Source organism: Narcine bancroftii, chromosome 1 (genome assembly GCF_036971445.1).
Source record: "Narcine bancroftii isolate sNarBan1 chromosome 1, sNarBan1.hap1, whole genome shotgun sequence".
NCBI lineage: Eukaryota > Metazoa > Chordata > Chondrichthyes > Torpediniformes > Narcinidae > Narcine > Narcine bancroftii.
Genome location: NC_091469.1, coordinates 77,004,903 through 77,029,145, shown reverse-complemented (window position 1 = coordinate 77,029,145; position 24,243 = coordinate 77,004,903). Strand labels below are relative to the sequence as shown.

General features: G+C 39.0%; 1 protein-coding gene across 4 annotated transcripts in view; it reads left to right on the top strand.

The window, feature by feature from the left end:
• The window catches only part of vps13a (vacuolar protein sorting 13 homolog A), a 397,184-nt gene that overhangs the window by 19,484 nt on the left and 353,457 nt on the right, over positions 1-24,243 (top strand). For all 4 annotated transcript variants that reach the window (XM_069930496.1, XM_069930495.1, XM_069930500.1 and 1 more), the window contains exon 2: positions 19,530-19,573. In XM_069930496.1, coding sequence (XP_069786597.1) covers positions 19,530-19,573 — 44 coding nt within the window. The remainder of the gene's footprint in view (positions 1-19,529; positions 19,574-24,243) is intronic.

Below are 24,243 nucleotides of genomic sequence, written 5' to 3'. Positions count from 1 at the left end.
GTTTTTCAGAGGCCTTTGACAAGGTACTTCAAACAAGACTGCTAAACAAGATGGGAGCTATGGGAAAGGTACTCGCATGAATAGAAGATTAGCTGACTAGCAAAAGTCAAAGAATGGGAATAAAGGGGTAGGGGGAGTGACTGGTAAGTGCTGGGTCTGCTACATTTTACTGTATGTAAATGATTTAGATCACACATGTCAAACTCAGGCCCGCGGGCCAAATTTGGCCCGTGATATAATTATATTTGGCCCGCAAGATCAAATCAAATATGTATTAGAGCTGCCCCCCTGGCCACCGCGCCAGTATAGTGCATGCACAGCTAATACTACAAATCCCAGAATGCTTTGCAAATTCATTGGCGCCGGCCCGTCAGCCCGCTAATCGCCCCCACCTCCTCTCTTTACTTTCATTAGCATCTGCGACCTGTCGCCCAACTCACACGTAATAAACCCCTTACGAAAAATGGCCAAACGAAAGACAGTAAACAGGACCTTTCAAGACAGGTGGGAGGGAGACTATATGTTCATCATTTTAAAAGACAAACCTGTTTGTCATTGAAGCAAGTTGTTATTTTTTTGACTTGTTGGCTTGTGAAAAAAAAATACATTTAAAAGGAGCTTAAAGGCTATAGAGAAATATTATTTATTGAATATTTTATTTCTCATTTGTTAATGCTTCCTCTGGAAAGAGTTTAACCAAAACTATTATTAAACATTTATTTTAATAAGAAAAAGTTTAACATATGTTGAAAGAAGAGAAAACATGCAGATGTTGTTGAAAATTTTCAATAAATATTTAGTTTGGCCCACGACTTAGTCCAAGTTTTTAATTTTGGCCCTCTGTGAATTTGAGTTTGACACCCCTGATTTAGATGATGGAATTGATGGCTATGAGGTCAGGTTTGTGGAAGATATGAAGTCAAGTGGGAGGTGGTAGTGTTCAGGATGTATGGAGTCTGAAGAAGCACTTGGGATAGGTTGGCAGAATGGCCAAAGAAGTGGAAAATGAAACACAGCTTAGAGTATGGTTATGCACTTTGGTGGAAGGCATAGACTTTTCTAAATGGGAAGAGAATGGAAGAGGCCCAAAGGGACTTGGATTAAATTTCAAGTTGAGTCTGTCAGGAAGGCAAATACAGTGTTACCATTCATTTTGAGAGGACTAGAATATAAAGGCAAAGATGTATATCCTGACACTTTACAAAACATTGGTCAGATCATATATGGAGGATTGCAAGCATATCTAAGGAAGGATGTTCTGGCATTAGAGAGGGTCCATTTGATGTTTGAAAAATGATCCCACGTTGAGAGGGTTAATGTATGAGGAGCATTTGACTTTCAGGACCTGTAATTACTGGAGTTAAGAAGGGTGGGGGAAATCTCATCATAACATTTCTGATATTAGATTCTAGATAGCGTGGATGTTGATATTATATTTCCAGTAGGGGGGAAGAGTCTGGGATCAGAGGGGACAGCCTCAATAAAATGATTTCCATTTGCATTCTTCATTCTTTATTCTAACACCTTCCTGGTTTTAGCTTGTACAGTACCCTGAAAAAGGGCTCAGGCCCAAAATGTATCTTTACCTTCAATGGAGATTCCTCCAGTATTTCTGTGTTTTTAATGCAATCACAGTGACGGCAGACTTTTGTGTTTCACTCTGCTTGATTTGTATCATCCATTGAGCTAACTTTTTCCTTCTTTTGCAGCTGTGACAGAGTATATAGAGGTGTTTGGGAGATAAATTGGGAAAGGTTTATTAGAGCAGGTCACACACAAACACTTTAAAATAGAAATTTTGCAGAAGCTTTTGCAAGAGACTCATGATGGACTGTTGTTTGCAAAAGGGCAACAAATGTTACAACAGGCAGTAGCAGCTTTGTTTGGAAAAGAGCATTTACTGTCTGGAAGATCATGTGATCTTTGCAGACAGAGCAGAAAAAAAATAGGCTCTGCTCTGAGAGAGAGCGACAGACAGACAGACAGACAGATAGACAGACAGACAAACGTTGGAAGATGGCCTGGTCAAAGGAGAGGACTGGCTGTCCGGTGTTTCCCTCGGAACAGGAAAAACAGAAAGGGACTCTGTGATGACCTGAAAGAAAGAGGTTATCATCTGGAGAACCCTGAAAGGGGCAAGTTTCGTCAGCAAGACACTGGAGTGGCTGATTAAAAAGGAATCCATTGTGGATGACTTGGAACAAGAATAACTCTCTCTCTGAAAACAGACAAGAACCCTTCTGAATGGTAATCATTTACCTCTTAAGCACCAAAGCCTGGTGAACTTTATTAATGTTAACTTCTGCCAGTGAGATTGGACTGTGAATCAAAGAACTTTTACACACATTACACATGTGTGCTTACCATTAGAAGGGGTTAAGTGAGTCAGAAGAGATAAAGTTTGATTCTATTTTCATGTTCAAAGATAATTAAAAGGAACTTTTGTTTAACCCTTTGTCGTGGTGCATATCTATTGCTGCTGGGTTTTGGGTCCTCTGGACTCGTAACACAGGAACTTGCAATAATTTGTGCATATTATCTCTAAGATACACTGAGTAAAACTGCAGACACTGTGGTTGAGGTAAAAACACAATGCTGGAGAAACTCAGCAGGTCAAACAGTGTCCTTCAAATAGCAAAGGTAAAGAAAAACATAACCAACATTTTGGGCTTGAGCCCTATGAAAAAATGTCAGCAGGAATCTGAACAAAAGAGTAGGGGGGAGGGGTGGTTGCAAAGGCAGGAGCTGATAGGTGGAGAAGGGAGGGGTGGGGGAACAGCAATGCTCAAGGGGATGAGAGCTGGAGAGGTGAAGAGAGGTTAACTTCATCAACTTCACATCAAACCCACCCCGATCTCAAACTCACTTGGTCCATCTCCGGCAACACTCTCCCCTTCCTGGATTTCTCTGTAAACCCACTAACTTGCACAACTACCTTGACTACACTTCCTTGCACCTTGTCCCCATGCAAGGATTCTATCCCCTTCTCTCACTTTCTCGACTCAGCTGCATCTGTTCCCAAGATGAGAACTTCCAGTCCATATATTCCAAAGACATGGCTTCCCCTCCACCACCATCGACTCAGCCCTCACCCACATCTTTTCCATTTCCGCTCATCTGCCCCAGACGCAACAAACCCAGTATCCCTCTTATCATCACCTACCACCCCACCAGGCTCCACATCCAACACATTATCCTCCAGAATTTCCAGCACTTACAAACAGGATCCACTACCAGACACATCTTCCTCTCTGTGCCTTTTGTAGGGATCACTCCCTCTATGACTCCCTCATACACTCATTCCTCCCCACTAATCGCCCCCTGACACCTTCCCCTGAGGCCACAGAAGGAGCCATGCTTGCACCACACCTTCTCCCTCACCACAGTCCAAAGCTCCAAACAGGCCTTTCAAGTGAAGAAGCATTTCTGTAACTGGATCATTGATTTACTGCATCCGCTGTTCCCTTTGTGGCCTTCTCTATGTAGGAGAGACTGGGCGCAGATTGGGAGATTGCTTCGCTGAGCATCTTTGCTCCATCCACAGTAATAAGAGACTTCCCAGAAGCCAACCATTTCAGTTTGTGTAACACTCCCACACTCACATGTCTGTCCATGGCCTTATGTACTATCCCACCAAAACCACCCGCAAATTGGAGGAAGAGCACCTGATTTTTTTGTCTGGGCACTCTCCAGCCAGATGGCATTAACGTCTACTTTTTCGGTTTCTGCTAACCTGCTCTCCTTTTCCCCCTCCCCGCTTCCCTTCCCCTTTCCTGTTCTCCTCCCTCCCCTTCACCCAGCCATCCCTCCTCCCCTTGATCGCTACTATCCCCTCCCTCCCTTCTTCACTTATCACCGCCTGCCTTTTCGACCACTCTTGCCTGCAAAATTTTTCCATACCTTGATGAAGGACTCGAGCCCGAATCATCGGTTATCTATTTTTACCTTTACTATACAGGCAGTACCTGGGTTAAAAATGTCCGATTTGCGAACAACATGTAGTTATGAATCGGCAAGCCGACTGGAAGTAGAATGGTGCCAACTTGCAGTTTAAGTGTGGTTGAGTCATAAATCTAATAATAATGACCAAAAATTGTTAAATTTTATTAATACCAACAGTCTCCACACTGGTCCTGCTGCCCTGCACCCAGCCCCTTCCCCCCCCCCCCACCACAACAGCCCACCATCAGGCTCCACACCGATCTGGGGGGAGTGGGGAAGAGGAAGCCGTGACATAATGCCGCTGTCAGACCACGCTGGACGCGGTCTGGGCAAAGCAGTGGGTGGATGAGGGGATGAGTGGCATGGTGGAGGGGAGATGAAGGGAGGGGAGGAGAAGAAGCAGCAGTGGTGTGTGCAAATGCACCGCCAGTGTTGGGCTACACCGCACATGTCCTGGGCAAAGGAGCAAAATGACTGCTGCTCAGCCTTCAAGTGGAATTGTGCCACTGAGGAGGAGGGAGGAAGAGAGCTGCCCAACAAAATGGCCGCCACTTGGCCCCGACAAATACAAGTTTGAGTTAAAGACAGACCTAGGTAACAGAACCCTTATTTAACCCGGGGACTGTCTGTGTAAAGGACACAGCATTGTGTCATTAGTTATGAAGCTTGGTCGGGGAAGGAAGGGTCACTGGATGTGGTGCATGTTGCATTTAGCAAGGGAGGTGGAAGATCAACTTTTTTTTAAATCAAGTGAATCATATGGGTTGGATGCAACTGAAGTATCCCATTTAGTGCTTAAATTAACTGGACATGTGATTGGAGTTGTGTTCACTTTGTGAAACTGCAGTAGTGTTCTTGCACCCAGGAAAATAAATTCACATGTAACATGTGAAAGTTAATGCCAAGAAAAAAAAAGTATAAAAAAATTTCTGGCGAAACGGAACTCATCCTTGCATTGAGAACTTCTGCTGTAGCTCCACTCACTTTCTCTAAATCAAAGGTGTAGTGGGAACATCCAATTTATGCTTGATGATATGTGGAGCAGTCCTTTTATTAGTCTGTCTTCATCTTTTTCCTTCATCCTTTTTTTCTGTGAATTGTAGTATACCACTTTGGGGTCTCATTCAGCTGGTCCATCTCTGATAGCAACCAAAATCAATAAAAACACATAGGCTCCAATAGTATCTTGGCTAAGTCCTCCTGCTATATCTATTCTGATTAATGCTGACACTTTTCTCACTACTGCTTACAAAAGGTCTCCCTTTTTTCTTAACCTTGGCTTTCCTTCCACCATAATTGGCAAATTTATTTAATGTTCCATTTCTAATCTATTTGCTCTCTATTTGGATGTGTTCCATCTGATTGGCTTCCAATTAATTGATTGGCTTCCAATTAATCAATTGGCTTAATTCCAACATTACACATTGTGGAGGGTCTCTTGGCTCCACTTTCATCCCCTTTTCATGGAACTTTCCCATTGCAAATTCAGGAGATGCAATATCTGTCCTTTCATCTTTTCCCAACTTACTATCCAGATATCCAGTCAGATAAAGGAGGAAGTCATTTGTGTTTCCACTCACAACTTGTAATGTTAATTAAATTTTTCTCATATACAGATGCTGGCAGATGAGCTGGTGTTTCTAGCATTATTTTTTTATTTCTTATTTCCACCTATTGCTGTGTTCTCTTTCTCAGTTCACATTTATCTCCTTCAATTTACATTTCTAAGCCAGTTACATGCAATTAACAACCCTTGATTGCCCTACCTCAGCTCATACTACCACCATTGGCATCACAGTCTCTTGTGGTGCAATCTCCTAGGTGCAGGCATTCACTGCTATCTCTACCACCGCTCATTCTCTGCAACTTAATGTGGGCAATCCAACATTATTGGAGGTGGCAACTCTAAGCAAATACCAAGAAAAGAGAGTTGAAAAAATCTTGATTTATTTGTTTTACATTTTTCATCGAAATGTTGTGAAAGCAAATTTTATTCCACATCTCAAAATTTTGTGTAGTGATTTGTGAATTCTCTAAGTGCAACTTTTTGTAGCCTGAACAACTGTGATTGCCTGTACTTGTTTTATATATTGACCTGGATGGGGCGGACTGTAATGGCATAGGGGAAGGAGATGGAATTACAACTCTCCCAGGGGATTAAAATATTAAGCCCGAATTAAAGATTGATTTCAAATATATTAAAATCCTCTGGAGTCTGTCAAGAAGCGGTTGGACATAGCAGCTAGAGGAAAGAAATCTGTAAGAGAGAAGACAATCATAAGGAAAGATACTAAAAAAAATTGAGGAAGAATGGCCTACCTGACAGTTGGAGCGTAGGCCTCAAGTTTGCGAGCAGTGGATGTGGTACAGGATGAATTTAAAGAAATTAAGAGGGTGTTTCGTGATTGTAATGATAAAATGGAATGATATACTGAGAGAATCGATTATGTGGAATATTGTATTACGGGATGCGATGTCCAAAAATGAAAATTTTTGAAGAAAATTGATTCATTGGAAAACCAAAGTCGGCGTAATAATCTTAAGATAGTTGGACTGTCAGAGGATGTTGAAGGATTGGATCTGGTGAAGTTTTTTTTTTGAAAATGGATACCAGAGATGCTGGGAAAGGATGCATTTCCAGAAGGTTTGGAATTGGATAGTGCACATAGAGCGATACGGCGGAAGCCTCTTTCAGACCAGCCACCTCGAGCGGTGCTTATCTGTTGTTTACGTTACCAAGATCGTGAGTTTATATTACGTTTGGCAGTTCAGAAGGCTCGCCAAAGTCAGGGACCTTTGGTAGTTCAGGATAATAGTTTTTTTATGCAGATTTAAGTCGGGATGTGATAAGAAGACGTAAAGAGTTTAACCTAGCTAAAGCTGTGCTATGGAAGAAGGGTTACAGATTTGCGTTTAGATACCCAGCTGTGTTGAAGGTATTTTACGGTAATTTTCAGGCTCAGTTTTTTGATGATGAAACTGAAGCTCTGACTTTTGCTAACTCTTTGCCAAACCCACATAGTTTTGAGTTGCAGAAACAATTGAAATCGCAGAGATCTCCAAAGAGGAATGGGAATGGTAACGGCAGGAAGAAAGTGGAGGAACAACATCTGATTCAGAAGGGAGATGATGGTCAAGTTACTGGTGCTGTTGGTGTTGAAGATCAAGCAATTGGAATCATGGGTGTTGTGGACTGAATTTTTCAGTATGAGCCAGTGTTTTTTTGATATAAGAGTATCAACTGGGGGGGGGGGGTGTGGAGGTGGATGGCTCTGTGTCTTCTGAAGTCATCTGCCACTAGTGGTTTAGACCACACCTGGTTAGTAGAGGTGGGTACCACTTTGGTGGGTTTTTGTTGTTGTTTTTATGTTGGGGGGGGGGTTATTATATATTATTTGTTTGGTAAATTTAGAAGGTTTTTTTGGAGCTTATTTTTTTTGTGAGGGTTTGCTGTGTTGGGTGTCATTTGTAATGATGAAATGAGTAAATTGAATTTTGTGGCATTTAATGTAAAAGGGTTGAACCATCTGATTAAAAAGGAAACGTGTTGGACTACATCATAAAGATGAAGATGGACGTTGCATTTGTACAAGAGACTCATTTGACAGAGAAAGAACATTTGAAATTGAAATGAGATTGGGTTGGACATGTGCTGGCATCTTTTAATTCTAAGGCTAGAGGAGTAGTGATTTCGATATATAAAAAGGTGCCTTTTGCTTTAGAATCTCTTTCTGAGAATGCTGGCAGAGTTTTGAAGGTTAATTGCAAATTATTTTCAGAAGCTTGGACTTTGAATTTATATGCACCAAATGAAGATGATGTACAGTTTGTTACAGATGCATTTTTGCATTTGAATCAATCAAATGAGAATATTATGGTTGGAGGGGATTTTAATTGTTGTTTGGATCCACTGTTGGATAAGTCTCCAAAAATTGTGAAAAAAAACAAAATTCCAAAAAATAATCGAGTTGATGGGGGATTTAAATTTGGTTGAAATATGGCGACAGATGAATCCAACTGTGAAAGATTATTCTTTTTATTCAACATGTCATGAGTCGTTCTCAAATTTTTTTTGGTATGTCGGACCATTTGTTGTTTTTAATTTCCTATAATGTTGTCGAGATGGCAGGAATTAATTATCATTGGAGATTTAATGAGATGTTGTTAAAAAGGCCTGAATTTATTTTTTAAGTAAGAGATCAGATTAGGTTCTTAGAAACAAATGCGGGATCAGTTCAAAGTAAATTTACGTTATGGGATGCTTTAAAATCATACTTATGGGGTTAAATTATTAGTTACACAACAAAAGTGAAGAAGCAATATAAAGCAGAACTTCAAGATTTAGAAAGAGAAATTGCAGTATTGGAGAAGACATTTCAGAAATATGCAACATAAGGGAATAAGGTACAGTTATGTAAATTGAAGCTTTGTTACAATACAAAGCAAACTTATAATTATGAAAGAATGATTCAAAGATCAAAACAGCATTATTATGAGTTGGGTGAAAGCACATAAAATTTTTGCATAGGATTTGAAGACTGAACAAGTTTCTAGAACGATTAATGCAGTTCGGAGAAGTTCAGGAATTACTTATAAATCATATTTTTTATCGGGATTTATACACATCTGAAGGGACTGCTGATGAGGAGCAGTTTAATTCTTTTTTGTTAAATTTGGATTTACCTTTATTGGAGGAAGAAGATATTAAGATGTTAGAGGGTTCATTTACTGATTTGGAACTTAAGGAGGCGTTACAATCTATGCAGAATGGAAAATCACCTGGGGAAGATGGTTTAATGACGGAATTTTATAAAGAATTTCATGGTTTGTTATTTCTGATAATACGGAAGTACTTAAACAAGCCACTGATACAAGTTTATTTCCAGTCATTCTCAAGAGCATTAATAAGTTATACCGAAGAAAGACAGAGATCCATTAAAAGTTGCATTGTATAGACCTATATCTTTATTGAATGTAGACTATAAAATAGTAGCTAAAGTTTTGGCAAATCGATTGGCTAATTTTTTGCCAAAATTAGTGCATGTGGATCCAGCAGGATTTATTAAAAATAGGTATTCAGCAGATAATATTACTAAATAATTACTATAATTAATGCTTCAAGACTGCAACTCAACCAACCAATGATACTAGCGCTAGATGCGTAAAAGACCTTCGACCGTGTAGAGTGGATTTTTTTATTCAAAGTGTTAGAAAGATTTAAATTTGGGCCACTCTTTATTGGTTGGGTTAAGGCATTATATATTAATCCTTCTGCTCAAGTGGTGACGAATGGGCAGGTTTCGCAGGTATTTGTTCAGATCAACTAGACAAGGCTGCCAGTTGTCGCCAGCCTTATTTGCATTAGTTATAGAACCATTGGCCCAAGTTATTAGGCAAGAATTGAATATTAAAGGAATTACAATTGGCAGACATTAGTATAAAATCAATTTGTTTGCCAATGATGTGTTGATATATTTGTCTCAACCTAAGAATTCTTTAGAACCATTACAGGATTTGTTGAAACAATATGGAGTAATGTCAGGTTACAAAATAAATTGGGATAAAATTTAGATATTAAAATTTAGATTATTCAGATTGTAAGCAACTTACAAAGTTTAAATGGTCAAATAAAATTAAGTATTTGGGTGTAATTGTGGATAAGGACTACCAAAATTTGTATAATTTAAATTATGTTCCATATTAAATAAGATTAAGTTTGATTTAAATAGATGGAAGGATTTACCATTAACATTGATTGGACGGATAAATTGTATTAAAATGAATATATATCCTCAAATTCAATATTTGTTTCAATCTATTCTGAGTGATATACCGGGAAAGTTTTTAAAGGAATTAATAAAGTAATTTGTTTGTTTTTATGGAAAGGTAAGTTATCCAGAGAATCTATGCAAAAATTGACATGGAGATGTGACTTGGGAGGTCTTCAGCTACCATATTTTCAAAATTATTATCAAGCAGCACATTTAAAGTTTATTAATAGGCTGTTTGATATTGACCAGCCTCCGATCTGAGTGAAAGTGGATGAATCAGATACAGATAGGATCAATACATCACTTTATATATAAATGGAATCCTTTGCTTTTGCAATGATATAAATTGCCTCTATTGAAACATTTGATGGGGATATGGTATAACTGGAATCAACTTATTGGATCAAAAGAGGTGATTTCAGCTAAAACTCAGTTATATCAGAAACACTTAATTCAATTATCTATGCGTAATCCTTATTTGAGGGATTGGGATTCAAAAGGATTGATATTAGTGGAAGATTGTTTTGAAGTAGGTTCATTTCTTTAATTTAATAGATTTAGAGAGAAGTTTGGTATATTACAAAACACTTTATTTGCTTATTTTCAAGTACGTGATTTGTTATTAAAATGTTTTGGTTGAGATTTAATACTACTGGGTCAAATGAAATTTGAGAAATTAATTGCTGATAAGGAAAAGAAGGGTTTGTTTCAGAAATGTATTTGTTATTACAGAAAATGATGAAAAAGGTAGATATATTTAGATTAAGAGATAAGTGGGAGAAGGATTTATTTATTCCTATATCTGTGGAAGAATGGTCTGATATGTGTTTGGATAGTGTCATGAAATTAATTAATGTATGTTATAGTTTTGTTAATTATAACTTTTTGCATCAGTTATATTTAACTCCTGAAAAATTTAAAAAAAAATATGGTTTTAGTGAATCAGATTTGTGTTTCCGATGTGGGAACCAGACAGGTACTTAGTGTGGGAATATACAAAGGTTAAGCCCTTTTGGGGAAAAAAGTAATTAAATTTTTGCGGGACTTATTCCAAATAGATTTATATGAGGATCCATGGGTGTGTTTATTGGGTAAAATGAAGAATATTATGACTAATTTGCGATTGGGAAAAACCTCAAATTGCATTTATATGATTAGAATTGGCAGTGGCTAGAAAATGTATTGCTCAAACTTGGAAAAATAATATTGAATTGAGTATACAAAGATGGCATAATGAAATTCAATCATGTTTGTATTTAGAGAAGATAATGTATAGTTTGCAAAATAACTACTTTTTTTGTTAAAATATGGACTTTATATCTGGAATGTATGGGTTTAGAAGTTAAGTAAAAAATTTTATTTGTGTTTAAAGATGTAAATATTTGTCATACCTGTTATGACTTTATGTATGTTTTTTTTAAATAAGCTCCAAGGGGGGATGGTTGGACGGGGTGGGGTATCTGGGAGGGGGGGGGGGAGAGTGGGGTGTGGTATGGGATCGTTTTAGATTTTATTTTGTATTTTACATACTTGTATTTTGTAAAATTTTAAATAAAGTTTCAAAGCTTCCCCCACAACCGACTCATGCGATAACAGCTTACTTCCAGCCAAAACCAGTGCCACCTCCCGAGGACACCAGGGACAAGAATGCTCTAACCTTATGTGTATGCACAAAGGTTTATTATTTCCATGCACGCCTGAAGAGGAAGATTATGCATTGGAATGGTCGCTCCATAGCACTTCGCCAGTAATGCTGATGGAGTGAAGGAACTGTAGGCAGATATACCAGACATGCCAGAACTGTCAGGAGTACCTGCAGTTTTGACAGCTGGTGATCAAGAGGAGAAGGGAGATCAAGATGAAGATGATCAAGAAGATGGAGAAGAAATATCTGGGCTTCAGACTTTGGAAAAAATGAACCAAATATGAAAGATCTTTACTTACTAATAATGGGTCAATGTCAAGTTACAAGGGCTGATATTAGGGATGTTAGATCTGATATGAAGAAAGTTAAAATGAAATGTTGAAGTATGCTTCAGAAGTGAAGGAAGTTAAAGCAACAGTTCAAAGAGTTGATTTGGATTTGCAGAGAGTTAAAAATGATATGGATATTCATAATGATAGAATTGAAAGAGTTGAAAATTCGGATACACTATGGGAAAAACAGGAAAGAAATGATGGATAAGATGGATATGTTGGAAACTCAAAGTAGATAGAATAATGTTAAGATTGTCAGACTTAAAGAAGATTTTGAAGGAAGTGACAATCCTGAGGAATCTTTTTCAAAAATGGATTCCTGGAATCTTGGGAGAAGAAAATTTTCCAAATGGAATTGAATTGGAAAGGGCTCATCGAGCTTTATGGAGGAAGCCACTGCCAAATCAACCACCTCGAGCAATTGTAGCCACGGAAAATGCAGTGGTGGCTGATGAACGAAAAATATCGACACACACAGTTGCAGGTAAAGCAGAACTCGTTTACTCAAGTTACGTGCGTATTCTTTTAAATCCACTTAGTTGCACTCGAGGTATCAGCTATGGACCACGGTATTGCTGCTGTTCAAGCAGAAGATGGTGGGATGGAGTCGTATCACACCTTGATAACTAACTTACACTGGAAGGATGTGCAAATTGATGCCGACGACAAGCTGCTCTTTTGCAACTTGTCAACAGGACATCCACGGACAGTGGTTCCAGCTTTGTGGAGACGTCACACTTTTGATTCTGTCCATGGTATTTCACATCCATCCATCAGATCAACTGTGCGACTAATTTCAGACAGATTTGTTTGGCATGGTCTGAAGAAAGATGCCACACAATTGGCCAGATCTTGTGTAACTTGTCAAAAAAATCAAAATCCATTGGCATACAAAAGCACCGCTACAACCCTCCCCACTGGTAACTGACCGCATCGACCGTGACCATGTGGACATTGTGGACCAATTCCAGTTTCATGAGGTTACTGTTATCTTTTCACGGTGAGATAGGATTACAAGAAGGCATGAGGGAGTCCCCATGCCGGAAGCTTCTACAGACTCTTGTGCATGAGCATTTCTTAATTCCTGGGTGGCTCGCTTTGGCCTACGGCGCACATCACTTCTGACAGAGGACCTCAATTTACATCTTCATTATGGTTGTCCTTATCTCGGCTGCTCAGTTCTAGGTTTCATCATACATGCTTATCACCCACAGTCCAATGGGATGGTTGAACGATTCCATTGTCATCTAAAGCAGCATTAATGGCCCATTTAGACGGTCCCAACTGGGCAGTCAACTTACCAAGAGTGTTACTCAGCACTTGGACAGTTCCAAAATAAGATCCTCAGTCTTTCTGCAGAGCGCGCCTTTGGTGGTCCCCGGGGAATTCGTTCCACACAGATCCAGTAAAGGTGAAGATCCCATGAACTGCTGAGCAGACTAAGGAATACCATAGGCGAATTATCCCCTGTACCACCATCATCACATGGCAAACAGGTTTCTTTTGTACCACATGAACTGAAGGACTTTGAATATGTGTTCGTATGGAGGAGAACACATGGACAGCCCTTGCGGGTACCATACGAGGAGCCTTATGGGCAGCTTCTGTTATTCACAATTGACAGGCTCAAACCTGCCCATGTTGACAAAACTGCCACTATTCAACAGCCAATGGTCTGATGCAGGAGTCGACCTCCCAAAGAAGCAAGGTGATTGTGCTAGTTCTTTGGGGGAGGGCATGTAGTGGGCCTATAGATACTACAATTCCCAGAAGTCTCGCGAACTGGCATGGTACATCAAAACGTCATGATGTGCGCATGGTTCTGTAATGACGCTATAGATAGACTTCTGGGAGTCGTAGTCTATCTGTAACACTGCTACACTATATTGATGTCTACGATTTTAAGATTGGCGGTCCTGAAAGCTAAGCAGAACATGCGATCTATAGTATTGATGGAAATAAAATGTTCTTTTGTGTAGATTTAAGTAAAGCAGTGGTGGATAGAAGAAAACCATTCATTCCAATGAAGGCGATTCTTTGGAAGAAAGGCTTGTTATGTGCCCAAAGGACCCCAAAACCCAGCAGCAATAGGCGTTCACCAAGACAAGTGGCTTTCAAAATAAAAGTTATTTTTAATCAACTTCAAACATGAAAATAGAATCAAACTTTAACTTAACTCTATTCTTATACTATACTCTATACTAACCCAAATTACCCCCTTCTAATTCTAAGTGCATGTGTATGTAATGTGTGTGTGTGTAAATTCAAGAAACGTTCTTGAGTTCACAGTTCAATCTCACTTCTCCTTCTTCTAAGTTCTCTGGTTGCAGGCAATCACCATACTGTGCACAGGATTTAACATATATAAAGTTCACCAGACTTGGTGCTTGAAAGGTAAATGTTTACCACTCAGGAAGGTTCTTGTAGGGTTTGCAGAGAGAGATATTTGTTGCTCCAGGATTTCCACAACTGAGGTACCACCACTAGTCACCTTGGGGTCTTGCTGATGAAACTTGCCCCATCAGGGTCTTCTAGATGATAACCTCTTCAAGCTACTACAGAGTTCCATTCCTTCCTCTATTTCAAGAGAAACATCAGATAGATACACTTCTAGCCATCTACTGCTCTGGATCTTGCTTTCATCCGTTTCAAACAGTTTTCTCTGGATTGCACTTTTCATTTACTTGTCAGTGACCCACTGACTGATGGAGCTGTTAACTCAACTCTCTCTCTCTCTCTCTCTCTCTGTCTCTCTCTCTCTCTCTCTCTCTCTCTCCAAAGGACCCTAAAAACAATGTCTTGTTTGTTTATTAATGGAATTTTCTTTTTAAATTCTTTTTCTATTTTCTTTTTAAGGGACAGAGGTGCATACAGGAGTTGGTTTGAGTTTATAAAGATACCTGGGAGAATAGGATTGGAAGAGATTTTTATTTGGGATAATGGATGATAAAAATAATTATTTTTTTTAGTTTTAATGCTAATGATATAAATAGTAAAATTAAAAGGTAAAGAATAGTAAGTTACATGAAAAAAGATGAAGGTTGAGATTGTATTTTTAGAAGAAACTTTTTTGACAGAAAAAGGACATTCTAAATTGAAAAGGGATTAGGTGGGCCAAGTTAATGCTTCACCTTTTAATTCTAAAGCAAGAGGAGTGACTACATTAATTAAAAATAACATTACCTGTAAAAAAAATTGATACTATAAATAGATCCTGTAGGGAGATATGTTTTGATTAATTGTCAGATTTATTTTGAAATGTGGACACTTATGAATATTTATGCACAAATGTAGATGACGAAGATTTTATAACGAATACTTTTTACTGTTAGCGGAAGTGCAAGAAAAGGTTTTAATAGAAGGAGATATCAATTGTTGTCTTGATCCATTATTGGATATATCACTAAAACTGAATTAAGAGCTAAAGTGGTGAAGGCTATATTAAATTTTATGAACCAATTAAATTTAGTTGATATTTGGTTAAAGTTTAATCCTAGAGAAAGAGATTATTCTTTTTATTCACATAGACATGACTCTTATTCAAGAATAGGTGTTTTTTTTTAATTAGTGACACATTTGCAAGGAAGAATTAATAAAATTGAGTATAAAGCAAGAATGCATTCTGATCACTCGCTACTTTTATTGATATGTTCAATTTTAGAGGAAGAAAATATGCCTAATAGATGGTTATTCAATACTGCATTATTAAAAATAGTAGATTTTTGTGATTTTATACAAGAGAAGATGAATCAAATAAAATTTGTTTAAATTGCATTGGCAATAGCTAGAAAATGTATTCTATAACTTGGAAGTTGGATATTGACTTTGGAATGGACAGATGGGATGCAGAATTTCGGAGTTGTATTCCACTTGAGAAAATTACTTACAATTTAAGAGATAAATATATTTTTTGTGAAATATGGAACCCATATTTACAAACTTTTGGTATTAAAATTTAAATGAATCTCTTATGGGTCTTGTGACGGGTATAATTCATAAATGTTAAATTCTGTGCACAGTACAAGAATTGCCTAATACCAATGAATTTGGAGGAGTGAGACTGTGAATTTGGACTGTTGTTATGAGTCCAAAGGACCCCAAAAACCAGCAGCAATAGATATTCAACATAACTTTTGTTTAAGTAACTATTTGTCATTTTTAATTATCTTTAAACATGAAAACAGAATCAAACTTTAACTTATCACTATTAACTTAACTAACCTAATTTAACCCCCTTCTAATTCTAAGTGCACGTGTATGTAATGTGTGTGTAAATTTAAGAAAAGTTCTTTGGTTCACAATTCAATCTCACTTCTCATTCTTCCAAGTTCACTGGTTGCAGGCAATTCTTGTATTGTGTACAGAATTTAACATGTATAAAGTTCACCAGGCTTTGGTGCTCGAAAGGTAAATGGTTACTGCTCAGGAAGGCTCTTGTAGGTTTGCAGAGAGAGATGTGTGGTTCCAGGATTTCCACAACTGAGGTACCACCATTAGTCACCTCAATGTCTTGTTGATGAAACTTACCCCATTAGAGTTCTCCGGATGATAACCTCTTTCTTTCAAGCTACCACAGAGTTCCTTTCTGTTTTTCTTATTCCAAGAGAAACATCAGACACTTCCAACCATCCGCCACTCTAGAACTTCTGTTTCAGTTCCAACAAGCTTTTCCTGGCTTGTAACAAAGACTCCTTTCTGTCTCTGAAGGCTTCTTCAGGTGTATTTTCCGCTAAGAATGTGCCTGAAGAAGAGAAAAAGGCTCTTTGATTTGCCGTTCAGGTGGCAGCGCTAAAAGTGCAGCGCTGGCCACCTGAAGGGCCAGCTCCACTGGGATGCGCATTTGAGCGCACTCCGGCTCCTATCCCTTGAGCTGCAAAGTTAGGATGGCTGGCTGTCAACTGGGACAGACAGTGCGGGCTATCAGCGCGGGGACATCCCCCGTGGAATGTCCCCACACTGATCGCTCTGCCCCCCGGCGGGGGAGAAGGGGGCTGGGGTGGCTGGCAGGGGAGAGGGGGGCTGGGGTGGCCGGCGAGGGAGAGGGGGGCTGGAGAGGCCGGTGGGTGAGTACAGCCCTCGAGTCGGGTACTGACATTGTTTCGGCCAGCCCCCCTTCTACCCCGCCGGCCGCTCCAGCCCCCCTTCTCCCCCGCCGGCCGCTCCAGCCCTGCAGTCCTCATGGTGTCCCTGCCCCGACGTCCTGCGCCAGGGAAGAGGCAGCTGGGAGAGGAGCTGTCAGGCTCTCGCCAGCTGATTGTCATCCCGAATGCACCCGCTTTTAGGTGGCTGCATTCAAATGGCTGGTGAGGCCACTGTGCTGTGGCGATTATCATTCTCGGAGGAGGGTTACAAAGTTCGCCTTGCAAGCGCCTCCCAACAGACGCATATTGCCAAAATATGTGGCTTTACAAGTGGGGCAATTGGCCACCTGAAAGTGCCTTGAGACTCAAACTTCCAGGAAGCATGTCCTCTCTCTCTCTCACTTTCAAAAACCCCTGACCTTGTCCAGCAAATAATAGGAGTTTGTCTTTTGGTCAAACTGTTGTTTTAGGTAAACAATAACCTCTCAATGACCTTTTTGTGAAGAGGTATTAAGAGATAGCCTGACTTGCTGTAGCTTTAAAGACAATAGTCAATTTATTCACTTTAATTAACAGCCACTTGTGAAATCTCCATAGTATTCTCCATAACTTCTGTAAAGTCACTGAATATGAATTCTTCAGTATTTCAAATAAAATCTACTTTAAAGTGTATATGTATGTAACCGGCTCTATTTTTACCAATTTATCTCCCCAAAACATTCCCAAATATTCTATCACTGTGAATCCAAGAACTTCCCTGAACATATACACATTGCATTCTAGAATTACAAGGGGTTAAGTTAATAGTAATAAGTTAAAATTTGATCCTGTTGTTAGGTTGAAAGAAAATGAAAAACACTTTTTTTAAAGTAACAATTTGTCAGTGCATTTCTATTGCTGCTGGGATTTGGGGTCCTCTGGACTTGTAACAATAGCCGTTTTCAGGTGGAATCGCTGGGATTATGCGGCTCCGGAGCGGCTGCGAGTGTCTGTGAAGGGACGTTCAGGTGGCAGCGCTGAAGGCGTTGTTCTGGCACCTGAAAGGTCTGCAGCAGGGAGAGGTGCCGTGGAGCAAATGCCGGCTCCTGAGTTGGGGCAGGGGCAGCTGCCTGACAATCCCCCTCCCCGCAGTCCCCTCCTCGCTGCCTTACAGCCCCCTGGCGTGGGATTACGGGGCTGGAGCAGCTGGCATGGCCCAGCCCTGACGTCCCGTGGCGGCCGCCCGCCCCCTGCTAGGCACCTGAAAGCTGTTAGCCTCTTTGCCTTGCAGCTTTCAGGTGTAATGGGAGATTCTCTAAGCCAGAGAATATACCTACAGGAGGAGGGTTAGGTAAGTGCTCCTCCTAGCCAGGTTCTCCACTTTCAAGTGGCCACCCTACAGCTGCATTGGGGTAGAAAAGGTGGCTTTACAGTCTGGTATTCTGGCCACCTGAAAGTGGCTAATCTCTATGAATGTATACATAAGTTTGAAAGTATTGGAAAGTGAAGTGCTCCTGTTGTGGTTTTCTTGTCCCTTTTTTCATTTTTTTTTAGTTTGTAGGGGGGAGGGGGTGTGGGATTTAGAGAAGGTTTTTCTTTTGTATTTTTTACTTTTATTATATAAAATGCCACATGTATTTGGGTTAAATTTGAAATATGATGTTTAAGTGATTTTTATATTAAATTAAATATTTTTAAAAATTCATTGACCTGAAACATTGACTTTGTCTTTCCCAATGCTATTTGACTTTCTGATCACTTTGAGAATTTTCTGTATTTATAAAATTTTAATTAAAAAAAAATCTTGTATAATATGCAGCAAAAAAATAGTTGAACAGCAATTTTTAGCATAATGTCCCCAGTTTCTTTGTGAGAGTGATACCAAGCGTAATTTGGCATTGAGCACATTAAAAGAATACAAGATCTGATAATTTCAGGGTGCTGAATTTTGCAGAAATGGCAAGATAAGCATTTTGTATGTGGGAATCTGGTAACATAAGACTAATTCGACAAAGCTGAGGCATTGATTATGAAGTTTTAAATGAACATAAATGGTCACTTGTATTTGGGTGGTGTGAGCTCATGGGTTGGAAGGACCTGTTACTGTGTGTATCGCTAATTTAAAATCAATAATGTACATGAATAAAGTTCAAACTATTCTTCCTGTTGAAGCAGGGCACAGATCAAATGGACTGCAAGGCCTTGAGTGGTGATAAGCTTAATGATTGGTCTTTTCTGTGCTCATCTAGCCACAAAGATTTTGGTCAGGTGTTTCCTATGATGTGTGCTATACACGTGTCTGAGTTGATAGCTTTTTTGTATTCTCATATGAGAGAGCATTGTAAACTTATAAATAGCACTATATTGAAGATATTTATCACTTGATTAATCAAAATTTGTATGTGGAATTTCAGTGTTGTGTGCCTATCCTCAAGTTAATGGATGTTCCTTGTTGCTCATAGCAAATCGATATAATTACCAACTGGCCTATCAATAAAAAGGTTGAATTTTATAACTGGAAATAGTTACACATACAAGGCTGCTGCACTAGTTTTGACCAAGAATTCAAATATTGTAATGATAAATTATACAATATTCCACAGTGATACACTGCAATGCATGAAAGGATTTCCTTGCTATTTAATCATTTGCTTTGTTGCAGGTGTTGAGCATTGAAATAGAATTTGCTCTTGAATTATTATTTATTTTTTGTGTTAACTTGCCTCACGTTCAAAGTGAAAAGTTTTGGTTGTATTGAAAGTCCACTTTTTTTTTGTAGGAGACGTGGTACTCAATAATTTGGAAGTTAAAGAAAATGCTTTAGTAAGTTGCCTTTTAAATTTTAAGTAACTGTTTGTAACATATTGCACTAGTTATTTTGTACTGAGAGTAAAAATGCAAGGCTCAAAATTTAATTTCCATAATTAGACAATGATTGACATGAGACCATGAACTTGGTTGTGTGTTTTGTTACCTGTCAAAAATATTGGCTGTGACTGGTCTGACCTTTTCATGGTTATGGATTGTAGTCAGGACTATAAAACAGAGCAAGGCCATTTATGTTGTCCGGCCTTTTTCTTTTGCATACATTCCAATTGTATGAACGTCTGTAATAGTTGAAGCACTTAAAAGTCAGACCCCATTTCCCCCCACTTTGGCCCCAAAATATGCCATTTTCCATAAATCACGTGTAAAAGGTCAACCCCTCCCTTGCTTTTAGCTCTGCTAGTGCTCCCAACGCCCCAACCACCCACTTATCCAAACTCACAATGCCTTGACCTCTGTCTCTCGCCCAAGCCTTTGTACCCCTCCAACCGAGCTTCTGATGCTCTGACCATTGTTTCTCGCCTGGGCCCCAGCCGCCTGCTCATTTGAGTTCCTGACAACAGAATGTGAACTTACTACCTGGTCCTGGCCATCCACCTGCACATCCAAGCTCCCAATTACCTGAACGAAACATACTTACTGTGGTCAAAAGTAGTATGCATATAATAGATGACGTCCTAAATTTAACTTTAAAAATTATGGCACAAAATTTGACTATTACATGCGTACATATGGTATTTTGCAAGAATTTGTACTTTTGTGTGAAAGATGTATGTGGCATTTGATTTTCAAATGTGCTAATGAAAATTGAAGAACCATTGATCCATCCAATTTTTTGGTCAAGACATGGATAATTTTCAGACAACTAGCACAAGAATGTTTTTTGATGTTTGTTCCCAGACAGAGCAAATATAGCCTCTCCAATGCACTATACATAAGTAAAAAATGAATCTAGATTTGAAGTTGAATATCTTTCAGATGTATTAGTCAATGGTTTGATTTGGCTTTTATTATTTGGATTGAATAAAAGCTTTTGGTAATTGAATGGTTTGTAAAATTATTTTTCCAGACAGTTCATTTGAATGGAATTCTGCAGGTGTGCCTCAAAATTCGTCAGCTACACCTTTGAATCAATAGAAAATTATTGCTTTCTGAAATTACTGCATTGAATTGCAGATGATACAGTGGCACAGCGCTGCTGCTATACAGCTCCAGCTTCTAGCCTAATGTTATCTATGTGGACTTGGCACAAATGTGGGGATTTACTCAACAATCTCTCCAGATGAAGCAGTGTTTACTTGCATTATTTCAAGCAAGCATTCTGCATTCAGTGTTCACTTCAATGGAGAACCAAGTATTGATTGGGTGATACCTTTGCAGCAAACCAGTGTTTAGTCTGCAGAGGTGCCCTGAGTTTTCAATTGCCTCTCATTCTGAATCACCATCCCAATACAGTTCTGATTGTTACTGTCTGATCTCCTGTACTATTACAATACCTCAGCTTCTGTCTGGGCATACTGCAACCTTTAGGACTCTTGTCAAATTCTCCAAATTTGTAGGTATCTTGCTCTTTCTTTCTCTCTGTATCAGAAATGACCTTTTCTGTCTATAATCATTTTGGCTTAGTTTTTCTGTTTTTGTATGGCCCCACTTGATGGATAACTTCACATCTTCAACCACACAGACATTTTTAACTTTTGCTTAACTGCCACATTGCACCATTTTGTCTCACCATGTCTGATATATTCATTTTGTTTTACCTTGCTCTCTGCAACCTTCTCTTCTACCTAAAACTACCTTATTTCCTTTTTTCCCCAGATCTGATGAAGCGTCTTAGACCTGAAATACTAACTGCTTTACTTTCACAGATGCTACCAGACCTCAGTATTTCAGTTCTAGGTTTTTTTTTTGTTAACTCTTAGGAGGTACTTATCTTGAAGTTCTGAGGATTGAATTCACTTTCCATTTTTATGCCCATCTAACAAAGTTAATTGGTGCTTTCTTGTACTTGTCTTTGCAAATAGCCACCTTTGGTTATCTTGTGAAAAATTCCTAATTGTGATCCTAATATGGAATGCCAGATGACAAAGTAATCACATGGGATGTTGTCTCCTTCTAAAACTCATGAAGACCATATTAACTGTGCTATCCTCCAAGTCCTTTTATCCCTTCACAAATTAAACAGTCAGACACAACCTTACCTTAAAGCTATGCTGGCTGATCTCTATGAACTTCCAGCTCTCTAATTGTTGATTTATTCTGCCTTTAAGAAATATTTTCAGTTATTTCCTATAATTAATGTGGGCTAACGGATGTGTAGTTCCTTTTCCTCTCTCCAAATTGTTACACATTATCAGCTTTTAGACCTTTAGTACCTTTAACCAGAGTCTTGGAAAATGATTCAAGGACAGAAAAAAAAGAACTAGGAGTTGCCCATTGGGTTACTTCCACCTGCTTAGTCATTCTGAAAGACCATAGCTAAAACTTATTTCAGGAGTGCCTATTTGTGCTCATCCTATACTGTACAAAATTCATTTAGGGAGGCACAGAGTCTATGCCAACCATCTATTTAGTATTAATTCCACTTTTTCTTCTCCCCATGTTCCCATCTACTTATCAGAAAATTCTAGAGATTCTTCAGTTTGTACCAGAGGGACTTAGTGGCTACTTAATCTAGGAATCCACCCACCTTTGTGATGTGGGAGTAAAACTGAGCACCCAGGAGAAACTTGCATCACCTGAGAGAGAATGTGCAAACTCCACATAGATGAGACCTGAAGTCAGGATTAAAACCTGTATTGGTGCTATGGGACAGCAGCTCTACCAGCTGTGTTAATGAGCTGTTGTTTAGAGGTACTTGATAATTGAAATCTTCTTGGCTTTTTTGGGTGGAGAATTTCAAAGATTTGCCACCCACCCATTAGATGAAAATTCTTTTTCATTTCCAATCATGTATGCCCACTTATTTTGAGATTGGCCTCTGGTTGTAATGAGTCTATTCGGGTGACAATGGACAACATCTCTCTTTCTCTTAAGAATTCAATATATTTTTATCTGTTCCTAGTTGTGTTAGAACCTCGAACATTAAAGGCAGGCCCTTCAGTCCATGATATTGTGCTGACCAATTTGAAACCTACCCCAGTGATTCAATCTTTCCCTACTTTACACCCATAACCCTCTATTTCCTTATCCCACCTCTGTTTATTTTATCCTTTTGGGTGGACCTGGGCAAATCTCTGGGGAAAATCATAGGCAAAGAATTCCCACAGGATCCAGAGTTGTTCCTGCTGAGAAATGAGACTTGGGAAATGAGACATGACACATGAGACTTACAATGAAGCTGTCCAAATTTCAAATCCAATTTATAATGGTCGCATTGGCAATGCGGAGAAGTGCATAGCAGCTTCCTGGAAGTCTGACTCCAGCTTGAGCCTTGCATGCTGGAATGCAGAAATGCAGAGCTGTGTTCCCCTGGAGTAGATTACCTACAATCTCAGGAAAAAGCACAGTACCTTCCTTAAAATTTGGAAAATGTATCTTAAATTTCATAGGTGCCCAGCTATAGGGTGGGCCATCCTTCCTCACAGCCTGGCTCCATCCCATCTCAATCTGAAAAAAAAAACCCCATAGAATATTGACTGGGTCACAGGCTGCCAGGGCATAACAAATCAGGATATCCTTGATTTATGTTTTTAACCTTTGTTGTGAGTGTCTTGAATGTTGTATGTTATGTGGTCTGCGGTGTGTGATAAGGGGGGAGGGAGGAGAAGAAAAAATGGTTCGGACTCTATGGTGAACCTTGTACAGAAATGTTGACTATAAGTTTCACTGTATGAGTTTGAAAACTGATAAATAAAATATTCAAAAAATAACAAGATTGCAAGAAACTTCAGAGTTGTTAACACAGGCTATTTTGCAAATTAATTTTGTTTTTACCTCCATGTGCCTTAGTAAACCTGTCAACATATTGTTACGAGCCCAGAGGAACTCAAAATCCAGCAGCAATAGATACTCTCCAAGACAAATAGTTAATTAAACAAAAGTTGCTTTTAATTATCTTTAAACATGAAAATAGAATCCCACTTTAACTTATCACTATTAACTTAACTAACCTAACTTAACCCCTTTCTAATTCTAAATGCCTGTGTATGTAATGTGTGTGTAAATTTAAGAAAAGTTCTTTGGTTCACAGTTCAATCTCACTTCTCATTCTTCCAAGTTCACTGGTTGTAGGCAATTCTAATACAGTGCACAGAATTTAACATTTATAAAGTTCACCAGGCTTTGGTGCTTGAAAGGTAAATGGTTACCACTCAGGAAGGTTCTTGTCGTTTTTCAGAGAGAGAGAGATACATTGTACATTGACTCCCACAACTGATTCCTTTTTAATCAACACTCCTTTTTATCCTGCACTCTTTGATTAAAAAGTGTCTTGCTGAGGAAACTTGCCCCCTCAGGGTTCTCTAGATGATAACCTCTTTCTTTCAGGTCACCACAGAGTGCCTTTTTGTTTCTCTTATTCCAAGTGAAACATCAAATAGCCAGTCCTCTCCTTTTGCATGAACCACAAGGGCTTTGACCAGGCTGAACTAAGCACTCACAACCCGTCTTCCAAATGGGATTTTCCCACAAGCTTTCTAGCTTGTCCTGTTCTAGTCGCAGCTGTT